At 32.6% G+C, this 17,932-nt stretch overlaps 1 protein-coding gene across 2 annotated transcripts in view; it reads left to right on the forward strand.

The window, feature by feature from the left end:
• FSTL5 (follistatin like 5) overlaps positions 1 to 17,932 on the forward strand; it is a 546,539-nt gene that overhangs the window by 98,493 nt on the left and 430,114 nt on the right. The window contains exon 3 of one of the 2 annotated variants that reach the window (XM_045202427.2): positions 11,033 to 11,066. In XM_045202427.2, coding sequence (XP_045058362.2) covers positions 11,033 to 11,066 — 34 coding nt within the window. The remainder of the gene's footprint in view (positions 1 to 11,032; positions 11,067 to 17,932) is intronic. The other variant, XM_045202428.2, reaches the window with a different exon arrangement.

Consider the following 17,932-nt stretch of genomic DNA (forward strand, 5'->3'; position numbering starts at 1 on the left):
GCTCAGCATCACTATTGGTTAGGGAATGCAAATCAAAACCACAATGGTATATCATCTCAAACCTGTTATAGTGACTAATATTAAAAACACAAAAGATAACAAGTGTTGGTGAGGTTGTGAATGAAATAGAACACTTGTGCATTGTAGGTTGAAATATAGATTAGTACAGACATTATAGAAAACAATATTTTTTTATCTTTAAAAAAATAAAAATAAAACTACCATATGATCCAGCAATTCCACTTATGGGTATATATCTGAAGGAAAAGAATTTACTATCTTTTTTAAAAAATATTTTATTTATTTATTTTTAGAGTGAAGAGAAGGGAAGGAGAAAGAGAGAGAGAGAAACAATGATGTGTGAGCGATACATCAATTGGTTTCCTCTGGCATGACCCAACTGAGGACCTGGCCCACAATCTGGGCATGTGCCCTGACTGGGAATTGAACTGTCAGCCTTTTGGCCCCCAGGCCAGTGCTGAATTCACTGAGCCACACCAGCCATGGCAAGAATTTACTATGTTGAAGAGATTTCTACACCCCCATGTTCTTTGCATCATTATTCAAAATAGCCAAGGCACAGAGACAACCTAAGTGTTCATGGACAGATGAATAGATAGATATTGAAATTATGGTCTCTATATAAAATGGAATATTACTCAGCTGTTCAAAAAGAGGAAGCCCTGCTTTTTGAGAAAACATGGATGAACATGGAGGGTATTGTGTTAAGTGAAATAAGCCAAACAAAGACAGAAATATAGTGTATGGTATACTTTTTATGTGAAATATTTTCTTAAATGCTGATATTACAAAAACAAAGAATAGAATGGTAGTTGTCTAGTGTTGGGTAAAGGGAAAATAGGAAGATGTAGGTAAATGGAAAAACTTTCAATTATAAGATAAGTAAGTCCTAAGGATCTAATGTACAGCACAGTGACTGTACTTAATGATGCCATATTGTATACTTAAAAGTTGCTGCGAGACCTGAAGCATTCTCATTACAAAAAGCCAAGTAACATGTGATGTAATGAATGTGTTAGTTACTTTGATTTTGGTAATCTTTCTACAATATGTGTGTGATTATATCTATGGTGTGTGAATATATATAAATATATATTTATATGTATCATCACATTGATGATATAATATTATCACATAATATACTTTAAATACCTACAATTATGTGTTAATTATTCCTCAATATATCTTTATTAAGTAAACAGTTGTGAACATAATGTCCTAGGTCTCATTCATCTTTCAGTTAAAATTAGTCTGATATTATGATAGCTATTACCACTTACTTGCCTAAAAGGAATGGAAATCATATATTGTACTTATTTTAGGGAGATCCCAGTTGGGGAACTCATCTTTTTAAAAAGACAATTTAACATATGGTTTTGGCTCTTACACCAAGTAATCATATTTGCTGCTTGGAAATGCTGCCATAGGGGACATGGTCATCATCCTAGAGACCTCCATGAACTGTAAGTTGAAGGTGTAAGCAGAGGAAGCTAGACCACGGCTTTTGGTCACCTCAAATGAGATACATGTGTAAAGAGCTTAAAAATTGCGTGCCAACTAAGAAGACTGCAATGTGTTTTAATCATCTGTATCTCCACCTTCTCCCTTTTCTCCTGCTTCTCTTCCTCCTTCCTCCTTTCTCCTTCCTGATTTCCTCTCCTCATTCTCCCTCTTTTTTTATTCCCCAGGCCTCAATCATCTTTTTATAAACAGTTGCAGTGAATTTATCTGCCTACTGGGAAGGGCACTGAGTGTGTTCATACTTAGATTCCTTGCTGTTGAGCTCTGTTATGCTTACCTTCCCCACCAAGCCCCTCCTTGCCTGCAGCCAGAGTATCTTCTAATCCTTTACTTTCAGCTGAACTACCTGGCTATATGTTTTTATATTTTATAATTGCATAATACAGTTTTTCATGCAAAGTTTACTCTAAATAATACATTTTATGTATTGGTAGCCTCTTTAAAATTTATATTACTAGAAGAAGAATGCTATGCTCCAGATCACTGGAAATTTAAAACTCGCATCATTGGGTTCCTATAACAATTATTGCTTTTGGTCTATTTATACACTTGATAAATTAGAAATCCAAATTTATTGAGGGATAAACATAAAATGGAAAGAATTCTCATTTAAATGTCTGCATTTTAAATCATACTACTTCACTAATTTCCATACCAAAAAGCATTAATTAAATGATTTATATATTTATTTTTCCAAATTCTTTAATTAGTGATTTGTGTTAAGAAAATCATCATTGCTTTCCACACTCCAAAAACACACTGTAAAAACTATTATAATAATCAACATGTTTACCTCTTTTGATTGATATGACTCTTTACCAAGTAACATCAGCTATATTTAAGTGGGCTAAATTTTCTACCAGAGATAGGAGAGAACTTTCTTGAATATATTTTTTTAATCCTCATGTCTAAATAAATATATAGCTGAGCTGTACTTAACTATTCACAGTTCCTCCCAAAGGATTAAAAATTTTAAATTAAGTGCCTTTGCACGGCCTACTACCCTTTCACCGGCAAATTATTTTACCATCCTTTAACTCTTAGTTCAGGGAGCATTTTCCCTGTGAATTCTCCTTTGCCCCACACTCAGCATAGAAAATTATTCTTACCATGCTTGTTTCTTTATCATTGATTTGTAATTAATTGCTATCATTCTCTCTAGATAAATTTGAAATTCAGAGATAGAAATTTAAGTTATCCGTAGTTAATCCCTGTCTCATGGCACAGAGCAGCCCATGTATATCCCTAGCAAACCTATATTCAAGAAGTGAGTAGTTTCTATGTCAACACATTATTAAGGCAGTAACATGATCTTAAGAACATGAATATCTTGCAATCATATTTCAAATTTCTTTACACACACACACACAAAATAAGATAAATGGATAAAGGATCTGAAAGGTGGTTAGAACATGTGTTATCAATTTTTAAAATGCAATCTCCTCTTTTTTAGAAAAAAATCATAAATAATATCTCAAAAATTAAATAGGTATTTCTTTTAAATGTTTCCAAATTTATGCTGGGTATCCTTTATAATGGAATATTTTTTACATTGCATAGATAGAATTGTCAAAAATTATTTTTTATTTTGTTGAATTTTCTTTACATTTCATATGTATAGCCTCAAAAACAGCCCATCAACATTCATTTTTGCTTTTTCTCATATTTCATCTCCAAGTCTAATACTGTAAAACCATAACGCTATAAGAAAAGCCTACAGAATTCTTTTATTTTAAGTTTATAGACTAGGTTAGAAAAAAAGCATGTCCTTTCTCTTAATATTTTTTAATCCTTAAATCTATATGCATCATTCATAAATTAATAATTTTGTACTTTAACGTGGTGAGGAGGGTGCATGTATGGGATTTTTAAATTATCTTTTGATTAGTATAATTGTCTATTATGCTTATTAGTCTTTGTGTTATTTTATATATAACATTTTACCACTTAATTCCTTATTACTACAAGCTATTTTTTTTCTGCTCTGAGTATCTATAATTTCTTAAACCTAATTAAATGCTGCTCACCTTTTAAGATGTTGTTTGTTTATGTCTTTCATGAGTCCATCAACCAAAGATGTCTTTTATGACATTTTGGACAAATTCTTTTTTTTTAAGTAATTTAATTTAATCTGTTTCTCTTTTTTTTAATTGTTATACAAGTATAGTAGTCTCCATTTTCCTGCCACCACTTTCCCCCACAGATTCTCATTGATTGTATTGGACACACTAGATAGGGATTGTCTTTGCATATGTTTTATCCATTTAACTTGAACATACACACTCCTGATTAAAAACAAATCAGACAAAAAAACCCTATCTGATGATTACAGTTAGATTTAAATGATGAAGGTAATTATAAATTTCCCACAATCATTGATTCTATTTTAAGTGTAAGTACAAATAAACATATCAAAAAACTTGTAAGCTTGATATTTAAAATTATATTATGTATGTAATAAAGCACAGTACAGATATTATTGAATATAGAAGGGATTTAGTGAGTAAATTTGCTTCTACTTTGAGATTCATTTTTTAAAAATCTAGTGCATGTCTCATTACCATCCCAGCTCTGTACTACCACTGGGCACTATTTGCTGTTTTGTAGTCTTACCATGGCCTCTGATGAACTGGTAATTGGGTCATGCTGTATATTTTACATAGAATCCCCCCTTCCATTGGCTAAAAAGATCAACTACTTATTCTTACAATCTTATCTTCTCTCTGTGTATTTCCCAGTAGTCCACATATTCAAAGCTTTCCCTCCCCTGCCTAAGTTAAGAAAGAATGTATTGTTCTTTGACTGAACTCTCTAGATTTTATACATAATTTCACTTGTGAATGTCACATTTGACTTCATATATTTTGTGTGTGCCTGGCCCTCCATTAGGCTGTTAAATTCTAGAGTTCAGAGACTTGATTAGGAATGTGCCTATTCTCTTGAAGATACTCTTCTAGGTACTGTGCATATACCAGTTAAGCCTGCAAAGTCTCTTGCTCATGGAACATGTATTTCAGTAAAGAGAACACATAAAGTACAAATAAATATATGTTATGTCTGGAAGTAGTAATTCAGCTGAGAATAAATAAAAAGTTAAGGAAACAAAATAGTAATTAGAGGTGCTGTTTCAAATAGAATGGCCAGAGTTGAGACTTGTGGTGGTGGTGATAATGGATTAAGAACATGGTTCATATTACAAGGGAAGTTATGTTAAATAAATATTAAGAAGATTGCGATTAAACTAAGTAGACTGAAAATTCACCATTACAGTTTTGTGAAAATATGTCTATATCTCCAAGATTTAGGAGGCTAGATATACTGCATTATGATTGCCAGTCTCTTATTTTCCAGGCATTTTATAACTAAATGGGTACAGAAAAGTGTGTTTTGGAGAAAGTGCGTGCCTGTGTGGGTGTACAGGCTGCGGGAAGGCGCCCACGTGCTCATGGGTATGTGCGCATCAGAGTGGCGTAGAAGAGATTTATTACAAGGTTGCAGTAGAGTGGCTCTACCGAAAGTCTCCTATTCCCAACGTTTATGAATTTACAGTCCATATTACCTAGTAGTTCTGAGGAATATGTCAAAAACTTTAATATTTTATATTTTTAGCACAGCATATGGAAATCTTAAACACATTTGAACATGACTATTCTACTGCAAATGAGCACTTTGCATGTTTTGTTTGGTGGTATCTTTTTGGCAAACAATAATTGCATCAAACAGAAGGGAAGAGTTCTGAAGAAAAGTTATTTAAACTAGGCAGACTTCTAAAATCAGTAATATTTACCTTTATGTATTTTACAACCAAAGTTTATGTTTTTATATACATTCATTATTTATTCACAAATTAAAAAAAAAAGACTATCGACAGATCTACCTGTTTGGGTTGATGCCTTTTCCTTCAGGTGATTTAAGCTTTATACTATGGAATGGGAGGACGATGCACTGGTAGTCTAGTGTTTATAGCTCGTGCTGTGTTGGTGGAGATGATGCACTTAGCATTTAGATGATCGCTCTCTTCCTAGAGAGCATGTGCTTCTAAGTGAGAAAGAAAAAAGTGGGTAAACTACGTTCGGAGTTATTATGGCCAGATACCTAGTTCTGATCTTCGATTATAAGACAGCAATTATTATGTTATAGCCACCATCAGATGCTAATAAATGTTATGCCATAAATGTAATACTAGATATAAAAATCCTTAACAATATCTTCCAGAGTAATAGCATTCTGCTGATTTAAAGGACTAGCGACCTGTGCATTGATGTTATTTGGCTAGACTTTAGTGAGCCTTGATGCTTTAAAACCACCACACAGGTTTAAAAACTACTGTGTACGTCTACTTGTTTTAATTTTACAGGGGTGTAGCTGATTCCATTTATTATGTTTTTTAAAAAAATAATTAAAAGATCTTATCCACCACATCAATTTAGAAACTACTGTGTACCTCTATGTGTCTTAGTTTTATAGTGGTTTAGTTAATTTCATTTATTATGTTGTTTTTAAAAAATAATTAAAAGATCTTATCATGCAATTATGTGTTTCCTCTGAATCCATACTTCTGCCCAGATTATCTTTGCTAATCTTTATTATACTGTCTGTAAGAATCTATTTGTCCATTTCTATCATTGAGCTGAATTTCATGGAGTCTGTTTATGTAATTAATATAGCACTTTGGGATTCTTCCAAGAATGGTGTGGTTACAAAGTAAAACATGAATGGCATGCTATTATTTAGCTTTGATACCTATTATTTTGGCCAAAATAAATTTATTATTTTAATACAAGAGTGTTTTATCAGAAAATCTTTTGAAAGAATATTAAAATTGAGCTAAACCAAGAGTGGCATTCTGCTATTCCAAACAAGAACTAAGGTTTTCTAACAAAAAAGTATTTCTCAAATATATAATGTAGACAGGGTAATAAATCTTCCTGATCACTTAAGAGTTCTCACATAATTAAAAAATCACAATTTTCTCCTTAACATTGCTTGATTTAAAAATTAACATATAAAACAGTTTTTTTAATTAAATGGTGGAAAATATATTTTGCCAGGTGAATAACGCAACATAGTCATAGAAGCAAGCTGAAAAAGGTACAACTTTCAAAATAAACTATGTGTATGTCTCTACTAAAAGTGTTCTAATAAGTGTTTGGCAGTAAATGGAGTAGTTGTCTTTTTCTTCTTACTTTACGAGTCTGTTCCCTTCCTTCCCAATCCAATAAATTAATATCTACTTGATCTTAAGTAATTCTTCTCAATCATTTCTAGTCTATAGGATATTTCCATTGGTAATTTATAAGTATATACAAATATATAAATGGAGAATTGGATTTTAAGAGAGAAATATAATAAAATATTTATGATATCAGTGGGTGTTAAGCCTATTTGTAATTAAAATATGACTAAGATTCATACCACTGCAAATTTATGATGGGAAAGCTTAGGATTTCAATAATACCAAGCTGTTCCTCTACTCTCCTGCTCTCACAGAAAAACACAAAGCAGTGCATTTAAAATCCGTATTATTTCTTCAGATTTCTGACAAACCATTCTACATCACTCAGTGGACTTTTCTTCTATTACAGAAAGGAAATAAATCACAGATTGAACATGTTTAATTTAGTATATCAAACCTACAAGCCCACTGTATCTATGACCACTTGTTATATCAGAAGAACTGGTTCTATTTAAATTTTGTTCCCACTTATTTTCTTTATCATGCCTACCATTTCAATAGCATTATAAAATCAGTCATAAAATCTATTCCTTTTATCTTAATCCTCTCAATTTCTATCATGCACCTCCTATCACTTAGACATTTTCAATTCTCAGTAATATAAATAAAATATAAAACTAAGCAAAACAAAGCAAAAAGACAAATAAACAACAAAAAACATGCACCACCTCTATAAACTTGACTGTATTTTCTAGCTACACCCCATCCCAGGCCTTTTTCTCCGCATCATATTTCTCCCATGTCATCTTTACCACTTTATACATTTCTCAACTGCCCTGTCCTTCCTTAAAAAACTTTGATTTTACTTCCAAGTCCATGGTACCACCAAAAATGTGTTTTCTTTGAACTCAGTGATTCTGTTGATTTCAATGTATCGAATGGGTATTGTCTTAGATATAAGATATATCTAATAAGATATAAGATATAATCTTACTTGACATGAAAGAAAAAAATTCTATGCTATTGAATATTCCCCTTTTACATAAATATATATCCTGGGATTTCATGATTCCATTCTTTTCTGTGTTTTCTCCTATAATTTATCTATTCTTTCATTCTTTCAGTTGGCTGATTCAACTTACTATTTTTTACATTGTTTCCAGTACTCAGTTCTAGATCATTGACTCTACTCTGTGTTCTCCAGTTGCAGTACTGATGATTTATACAGAGGCCAGCTGACTTCTAAATTTACATGTCTTGTTGAGTTCCAGACATTTTAATCACATGCCTACTTTGCATCCTCAGAGTGATATTCAAAGTAAAATCAAAGTCAAATATCAATCCCAGGGAAATTCCAGGCCTTTTGTCTACTAAGAGACAGAGTAGAAAAAAGTTACTTTAAGGGGACAACTAGAAGGATGGAGAGATGAAGAATATAGGGAACATGAGAAACATGATCAAAGAAGTAAGGAAAGTTTGGGAGTTCAGTTTTGGTTATGACAGGTAGGTTCTTATTAGATGTCCAAGTAGAGATGTCAAAAAAACAGTTGTAGATATGAGTCTGAAGTTTGATGGTGCAGACCGGCTTGAGATATACATGTGAGAGTTCTTACAAGAAAGGTGACACTAGAGTCCAGAAGGCTGGGTAAGATTGCTGTGGGAGTGAGGTGTTTGGAAGAAGGATAAGGTTCAATGTATCGGAAACTCACATTTAGGAATTGAGAATATGAGGAGGAATGAATAAAGAAGATGGAACAGGGGTGAAGGGACAATGACAGAAAATTCACAGAGTAGGACGGTACTAGCAAGCAAGTGAAGAAAGAATAAGTGCTTCTTTTTCAGCCATCTTCTTCATCATAGTTAGAGGTAACTCCTTCTTTCTAATGGCTCAGACCTTTGAAATCACTCTGTTTATTCTCTATTTCACACCCAACATTTACTCTATCAGAAAGTCTTTCCACCTGTAACAGATATTCCAGCTCCTCTGCTCCCACTCTGCTCTATGCCATGATCAACTCCTACCTAGACTGCTACAGGGTTCTTTTTACTGGTTCCTCTAATTTCGCCCTTGCCTTGTTTGACCTGTTCTCAATAGCTAGAATGAGTCTACTTGAGTGTAATTCAGATAATGCTATTCCTTTGAGAAGAAACTGTCAATGTTTTATTAGCCCTCTCAGTGTGAAAAATAAAGATCAAACAAATGTCCCAAGTGCAAGTTTATCTGCCCCTATTGCCTCCCTGATTGCATTTCCTGCTAAACTCCCCTGACTCAGTCCAGTGCAGTCATACTGGTCTCCTTGGTATTTTTGACAATGCCAAGAACTCTTACACCTCAGGAGATTTTCAGTTGTTTTTCACTCCTAGAACATGTTTCCCCCAGGTATACAAGGTCTGTCCAGAAGGTATCCAGCCATGTAATATGAAAAATATGGACATTTATTGAAGACGATACAAGAGACTTTGTGCATAGGACAATGACACCTCATTCCCTTCAAAGTAGGCATGTTGAGGCCTTCCAATCACCATCAGCTGCTTTGTCATATTTTCTGGAATCTCATCAATGGTCTGAAATCTCTTCCCTTTCAAAGGTGATTTTAGTTTGGTGAAAAGCCAGAAGTCACAGGATGGGCTGGCTGTAGGGGACTGAGTCACCTGGGTGACTGACTTAATGCTTCATCCAAAAACTCTGCACAAGAGGTGATGCATGAGCGCGTGTTTTGTTGTGACGAAGCTGCTTGGAGCATCCTCTCATCACATTCAGAATTGTATTCAAAAATCATTTGACTGTTGTTTACCTATCTAAAAGTATAGTCGTTCACTGCAGAACTACCACATTCTTTTTCTAAATATACAGATCATGTATTGTAGAAATATACACTTGAAATCTATATAATCTTATTAACCAATGTCACTCCCAATAAATATAATTAAAAATAAATAAGTACACAAATAGAACATTACCATTTATTCAGTATTTTCTTTCCATAAGGACATATTTTTTTCTGCTTTGCCCATCTTTTATATTATTACATGTAGCAATCTCTGGCACATAAAAGTAACCTATACATACTTGTTGAAAGAATGATAATAAATAAATAGGTGAGTGGCAAAAGAGGAGGTGAGAGATAGAGAGTATTTTTAATTACAAATACTTCTTTGAAACATTCAAGTTGGCTTGTCCTATAAGTATGAAAGAAAAATGTATTTTTGAAACAAATAATTTACATTTAAATTTTACTTTAAATGAACAACAAGTACTCCAAATTAAAAATAAATCATAACTTGAAAACTCAATTAATTAACCAAGGAGAGAATAACATTCAAACACAAAGGCAGGAAGGGTTAGGATAAGAGAATTGGAACACAAAAGTGTTCAAATCCAATAGAATCATACATGGGATTAGCTAGTCCAACAAATGTTCATTTGTCAATATTCATTTTCTCAAAATCTTACTCTGGGATTAATGCTTACAGCAAAAATAAATTCTTTATATCTTTACTATGTATATAAATTTTACCAAAATTTATTGGCATTAACACAGTTCTGCAGTTCTGTGTGTGTGTGTATGTGTGTTTGTCACTTTTTATTAGATACATATTTCAAAGCTATTTTTAGTTTGAGACCCTGAAACTTTTAGACAGAGCGAACTGTGCATGAATATTAATTGAGAAGTCACAGAGTGCACAATTTCTACTTAAAAACAGAAGGCAAGCTAATTCTTTCGGGGTTGCCTGGTAACTAATAAGGACTCCGTCAAATTGAAAGACAGGTCTCACTGAGGCAACCTTTGAATAAATAATAGAATTGTTATCAACTCTAGCCTTAGAGAAGTGAGATAGGGACCAATTCTAAGTTTAATTGAAGGAGAGACAATTGAAACGTCCCTTGTGTTTTTAGTGAATTCTCCACTGTTTGCTCATAAGCTGTTTCCCCCAGCAACAATTTATCATTAATGTATAGATTTTGAAAGCAAATTCTGAAGACATCATTCATAATCTGTTGGAATTAAGTAGAATGGCCTAAGGCATTTGAGGGGCATGCCAAGTTATTTTTTATTCATTAACCATTTGTTCATTTATTTATAAATTCATATAATATATTGATTCCTTAGAGGAATTTATGCTCACTAAGAGTGATTGCTACTCAGTAAAAGATTTGACATAATTATTCATTAAGATGAGAATTGTATTACAATGACCCATGGGTATATGTACAGCAAAACATTTAGAGCGGTCTTAAGTTTCACTGATAATTTATATCTCGCTGTTGAACACCTACTTACAGATTTTGATCTATTTCTGTTTTAATTCCAGCAGGAAAAAAGTCAAGAAAGTTCAAGAATCAAAGGTAAGGAACGATTTCTTTAAGTTTATAGTCTCATAAATTCATGTAAGCATAGGCAAAGACATATAAAAGATTTGATGCCGGTTTGAAACTATAGTTAAAATTTAGAAGACAGCAGGAACTAATCTTCAATGTGATTTTAAGCCATTGTGAGCTCTTTGGGGAAACTTTAACACAACTTTCTGTGTGTTCCCTGAATTGTTCTCATGGAATTTCTCCACCAAACATTGTCCATAAGAATTGGTGCCCCACCACTCGCTGATTTAGCAGATGAACTTTTTCAAATACCCCTAATGGAGAACCAGTTATTTAGTCATTCTTGTCTCATTTTATTTTCTGTAAAAAAGCAAAAAAAATCTATTTCTACATTAAATTTGGTGACAGCTTTTAGTGTGGCATAATCAACTCTAGTCAGACCCAGGGAGACATTTTTTCCCAATAAAGACATTGTTAAATTTTGAAGTTGGATTATTGCAGTGGCAAATGACTCCAGGTAGAATATAACCTTACCAAACTGTGCTGTTCGTCAGCAAACTATAGTATGGCTTGTTATCTTATATGTGAAATTATTATACTTATTTATCCCCCAAACACTCATATTAACTCAAAGTTTTATGCTTTCGTGTTGCAAAAGGGAATTTCTACTCCAAGATGTGCTGGATAATGTGCATTTAAATGCTATCAGCATTGTAAGCATGCTGAGTACACATTTTTCTTCTCATGAAAGGTCCTGGTGTTTCGGGTTAACCTTAAATCACATTTATAATCATATTATAGTTGAAATAAGTTTAGTGTAGCTTTCTTCTTGATTCTTTATTGCCTTGGGGTACATAAATCATACCATCTGAAGTAGTAGAAAGTATTTTCCAACGGCTGTCTAAGAACATGTTTTCTTTTACTATGTAATAAAATTTTCAAGATGATGCGTGTCACTGCTCTCACTGTTACTGGCTGACACATGGTTCAGAACTGGCACACTACGGCTTCGAGATCACTGAATTCTAAGTCAGAGATGCGCACTTACATCAAGTCCGTGTGCTCAACTTAGAGGAACTCTATGTTTTTGCCTGTTTATGGGAATCATCTTGAAATGTTATCTTACTGAAAGTTATGGATAACCATTTAAAATGTTTTATATGTCAATATTAAGAGAAAACATTTTGAGCCACAGAAGCTATAGTTTACCCATTGGTAGATGACAAAAATTCTGAAAATCACATATTGTACCTTACTTGGTAACTGATTACTGAAATGTGAGCTATGTCTTCATGTGATACTAATAACCAATTCTCAGGTAGGAATTCCCTGGACTGATTGGTAATCGCATTTGCCAGATCTTGTTTATTACCTTACCAGGTATGCATGCAGAGGAGTCTTTAACCTTCAAATTTTCTGCTTTCTATACCTATTTCCGCTTATGACAAAAATCTCAGCCTCATGATACCAGTGACCTTAAAATGATACTAACAACACAAAGCACTCCAATGAAGAATTGATCCCTCTTTTCTCTGTGCACATAGAGAGATATATTGAAGTGTTTGGAAACTTGCAATTCTATTACCTAATCGATTATTTGACATTCATACATGATCTTATTCTAATATTACTTGAAATACCATGAAATCTATATTTTTATATATTCTAAAGTTATATTTACATGAAATTCACCTGACAAAGTGAATTTTGGTTTAATATGCTTTTGGATTCTCGATTGATTGTGTGTTTAGATTGCCTGTTGTTAAATGAGTTAAAGGCTAATCTTGAGGTTTAGGCTTTATTGTTTCAGGGATGAAACAGTAACAGTTTTTGAGGAAATAGCTTAAAAATTCTGTCAACTTAGTTAAAGTTTTAATTTTGCCAAATAGTGTAAAGTATTTACTACAATCAGAAGCATAATATCATTTTGGAAAACTTGCATGTGGCCATGCTGTGGCGTGCTCCTAAGTATCAGCTCCGCCCTTGCCCTGTTGACCAGAGGTTATTTGACCGTCCGGTAACTAAAAAGACACAATGGCTTTCATCATACAGCGTTTCCCTTCTCTTTTTCCAAGAGAACGGTACTCTTGGTTCTTCCCTTTCAGAAGTGATGCAAATACACTCCCTTTCCATTCCTAGTTATATTTTGGGGGAAGTCTCTAATATTTAAGGGATACTGAAACCTACAATTAGTTTCTTAATGGTCACATGTGATGTTCATACTATCTTTTGTTAAATATGAACAGATGTCAGACACTGTGCTGAACTTTTTACATAAAATGTATGTTATCTCATTATAATACTCAAACACACATTATTAAGTAAGATTTAGTATTCAAACACTTCAGCATTTTGAAAAACCACACACAAAGAAATAGATCAATACCACCATTTTGTTCTATTATAAATTGGGTCATATTTTATTTAACCAATTACTGGTTGTACATGAGGTAAATTTAACATACTGTTGTTAGCAATGCTTTGTACACTTTCATTGATACAAATACACAACATTTTATATTAATTTCATTATTTATGCATTATTGGTCCTTAATGGTTACATACATCATTTTTACTGCTAATTTATATAAATACTGCTCAGTGTTTTTGACTTTAAGAAAAAAGTAACAATAATGGCAGCATAGTAATGTTCTGCAGGGTGTTTGTAAGAATTGTGTCAGCTTGTTCACTAAATACTTGTGGTCTTGGGTGAGTGCCTTACCACCTGAGAAGCAATTTCTCTTTTATTATAAATAATAGCATAAAATACCCTGTAATATTAATGTCCTTTTCATATCTAAAATCCCAAGACTTCTAATTCTATAAGGACGTTTGACAATGCTATTACTACAAACAATTATCCTTCAAAACTCTATAATTCTTAATAGGTTCTACATGACAAATGTTATATCATATACTTTTGTATATATGAAAAAGATAAAGTGCATGATTTTTTTCCCTGTGGTGCATACATTTTTACATATATTGAACAATAAAGTAAAATACTATGGTAAGGCTATACCTCATCACATTAAAAGTGTGTATTTGGGAAAATGAATACTATCAAAGAACTATGGAGCCTGCAGTCTTTATACACATATACACATACATGAGCACACAGATGTGCATACACACTATTTTCTATTTATTTTTACACAGTTGTGTGTTCGGATTCCCCTTTATTTTCTACATCACAGAATTGGACACCAAGAACATGAAAATGATTGGATGAGTGCAAGGGTAGATGCATATACATCAGGAGGAAGGGGGGCACTTCCGTGTGGTTGGAATGCTAGAGTCCTGTCTTGAGATGCCTGAATATTAAGTTCTTTTTATTAGAATAATCTCACAGAGTTCCTGAGATTAGCTCAGTTCTTCAAGGTCAAATAGCCAGTCAGGAACTGTGAGTGGTTGGGAATGGACCTTCAAATTCTTATTTCTAAAAGCCATTGAATACATTACGTTCACAAATGAAAATATTATGTAATACTAAGAGATGGTAATTCATACATATGAGCCCTCTAGGAGACTCTGTGTCTAATTACTTCATGCCTCTATGTTTAGGAAATAAAATATATTCTTACCTTTATATGAAATGAATATCCTTACCATTACATGAAACTCAAAATTGCCATATTTTCCATGAATTATAATGTTATACATTATGAATGTTAGGTTCTTTGGTATTCAATTTAGAAAGCTATTGCTGGGACAAACAATTGTTTGTAGGATTTATGAAAAATATGGGCTTTGTCTATCGTATTTAGTAGTTATAATCCTTATGAAGTCCCAGTACCTAAAATACAAGAAAATTCACCTCTAGAAAATGTCAGCCAAAGGATTGATAGTTTTGTTTGTTTGCTTTTGGTGAACAATAATTCAGAATAAACCCCAGACAAGTGTATTTACTTAAGGCATATTTATAATAATAATTCTTTAAAAATAATTAAATGTTGTAAAATAATGTGAGGGAATAATAATTATTTTATATACTTTTTACACCATAACAATTGCATTATATGAGAACAATTCTATTTTTACTCTACTTGGTTTATTAAAAACAAAATTTGGAAATTACGTGAGGGCAAAATGTATTCCATGAGTGATTATCGATTATCTTGAAGAAAAAAATGCCAATGTCATATATGTATAACTTAATAATATATGACTTACTAGCAACTCTTCAATTACTAAAATGAATATCTCAAATATTTCAATCCACTTTACTGTACACCTAACTTAACAATATGAATATAATTTGACTTTTGAGTAACAAATCAATTAAAAATGTAATTCTTAATTATTGTGAACATGTTGTCAGACTTTTATGATTTAATTAGCTGACATGTGTTTCATTTATGATCTTTTACTATTAAAATATGGTCATATTTCTTTATACAAGTAATGTTTTGTGAATTTTTGTGGTAATGTGAGTGAGTTTTGGAAAAAATAACACACAAGTGCAAAATTTGGAAGTACTAAATATAATTTTACTTGGATAGTAATTGTTACTTTGACAGACTTTCAAACATATAACAATTTATATTCTAATGTATGATTCCATAAAAGAAAAGTAAATTAATAGAAATATTTTTACTGGACATAACCTAAATAATACCTCCAAATGCCTTCCTCAATAACTTTCAAGTAGTATTGATTTCATTAAATACATGTTCAAAGCATAGCTTTCCTCTGAGAATTAAGATAATACTCATTCTTCATTCTTTAAAAAACATTATTTAAACAACTTGGTAAACTTTAGATTAGCCTGACACATGTGCTCATGCCAGAGCAAACAGGAAGACAAACATTCCTCCACCAAATGATGCTATTATCATCAACAGGCAGAAGTTTCAAAAGTATCTGATCACGTTTTTCTTTAATGCCAAGAAGGGCTCAATATATATCATGTCAACCACATCATCATTGCCCCCTCTTTTTGCATATATTCTCTGGTATTCCAAAGGGTACCAATAAATCATCTCATCCAATGGGTCATTCACAGGGCTGGGCAAAAGGAGGTTTACAGTTGTTCATAGGGAAAGAAGCATGAAAATTATAATTATTACAATCGCTTTAACTCTGTGTTGTCTGTACTCACCCCTGTAAACCTACTTTTGCCAACCACTGTATTTTGGTTTCTGGGTGATTTGGAAGCTCATTTTGTCCACCAGGGGCAGTGCTATCCAAATGAATTGAGGAATAATAGGTTTGGTGCATTTGGGGAAAACAACCCAGGATGACTGGATTTAATTTTTTTCTCTGAATAAATAATGACTTAATGCTGTGTGTAATATCAAATGAATATGGCTTATTGACTTTTTTTAATGTAATTCAATAGTCTTTTACCTGCATGCTAACAGCTCAACATGGATCTTCTCTTCAATCACCAATACAAAATATCTTTATTCTAGACTTTTAACAGAGCTAAATGGTTTCGTGAATAAGTTTTTAAAAAAAAATTCACAAACTGTCTCTTGAAATAGTTGAATATCATGTTTAAAAAAATGTCAAGTAATACTAACCAAAATGTGTTCTGTGGCTTCATTTACTCAGCTTGACAAAACAATTTCACTTGCAATGGTTAGCCTTTATGAAAGAGCAGCTCTTGAAATGTTCATGTGAAAATTACACTTTTTGACACAAGGCTCTGTTTTATCTGCCAATGAAAAATTAAATGGTCTATCCTTTCTCTTTGTGTCTCCCCAGGCACTTTCAACATAAAAATTGACTACGTTAAAGAAAGTATATGTAGTTGGGTTTTTTAAATAATTATTTCTGCCTTCTTGTCCAAATTCTTAACTTATAATGTAATAGTACTTAAGTATTTTGTAGTTATTTGAAATTTTTGCAGTATGAAGGATATAACTGTTATATAAAAAGCATTTGTAACTCTGCAAGTACTGCTATATTTAGTAACTTCTCTCAGGCGAAGTTCTACATCTGTTTCCCTAACTGTGATGGATGACTTAACTTGGAGTTTTACCTATTATGTCAAAGACCAAGTAATTTCACTTTTAAATTATTGTAGGATGCATTTCACACTTGAACTCATTACATGGGTAACAACTTTTTAATTCCTTAGATGATAAAAAGTAAATGTTTTTACTGGAAAAAATTATATCACTATGTCTTAAATTATTGGTGCATGAAATCCTTGTCCATTGGACATTGGAAAATAAGGCAAAAACTCTCATCAAATATAGACTGTGGTATTGCAAAATTTCTATATAATTCTCTAGGAATACTTACCTTTGCTTCATGAAACATATCCATTGTATTTGACCAAGGGTCTCTTTCCCTCCATTAGTCCCCTTTCGGGCAATATCTGGTTTCTAAGTACCAGAGTTTGAGAAACACATTCTGAGAAGCACTGGTTTATATAATATTTTTCAAGATATATCATGGGGTATAGACTCAGCATACCTAGGCTCAGTTATTTATCCCCACTTAGGGACTCAATCTCATTTTCTCACCGGTAATGTGAATATAACATACCACAAAATGCTGTTTCAAGGATCAGACGAGGTATATGACCCTTGTGAGTAGAATGAAAACTCTTGGTCTATGTGAGCTATTATTTCAATATGTTTTGAAATGACTGCAACCATTTTTAATGCATCCACGGTAGAAAAATATTTATGAAAAAATAAGCTTAAATTCTATGAAATGTTAATATTAGAGGTCAAGACATGTTGATTTTATTTTGCCTCATTTCTTTGCATAATTCTAAGTTATAATCCACATTATTTTCTAAACTTGGAGGCATCTGACTTGTTAAATAACCTCTAGGTGTCCTGTCATATTTATTCTTAGACTATCGTTATTCTAATCATGCATATATCATGATGTATTCACCACCATAGAAAAAAAAGTATGATGTAGTGGACACT

The sequence above is a fragment of the Desmodus rotundus genome, chromosome 9, assembly GCF_022682495.2.
Source record: "Desmodus rotundus isolate HL8 chromosome 9, HLdesRot8A.1, whole genome shotgun sequence".
Lineage (NCBI taxonomy): Eukaryota > Metazoa > Chordata > Mammalia > Chiroptera > Phyllostomidae > Desmodus > Desmodus rotundus.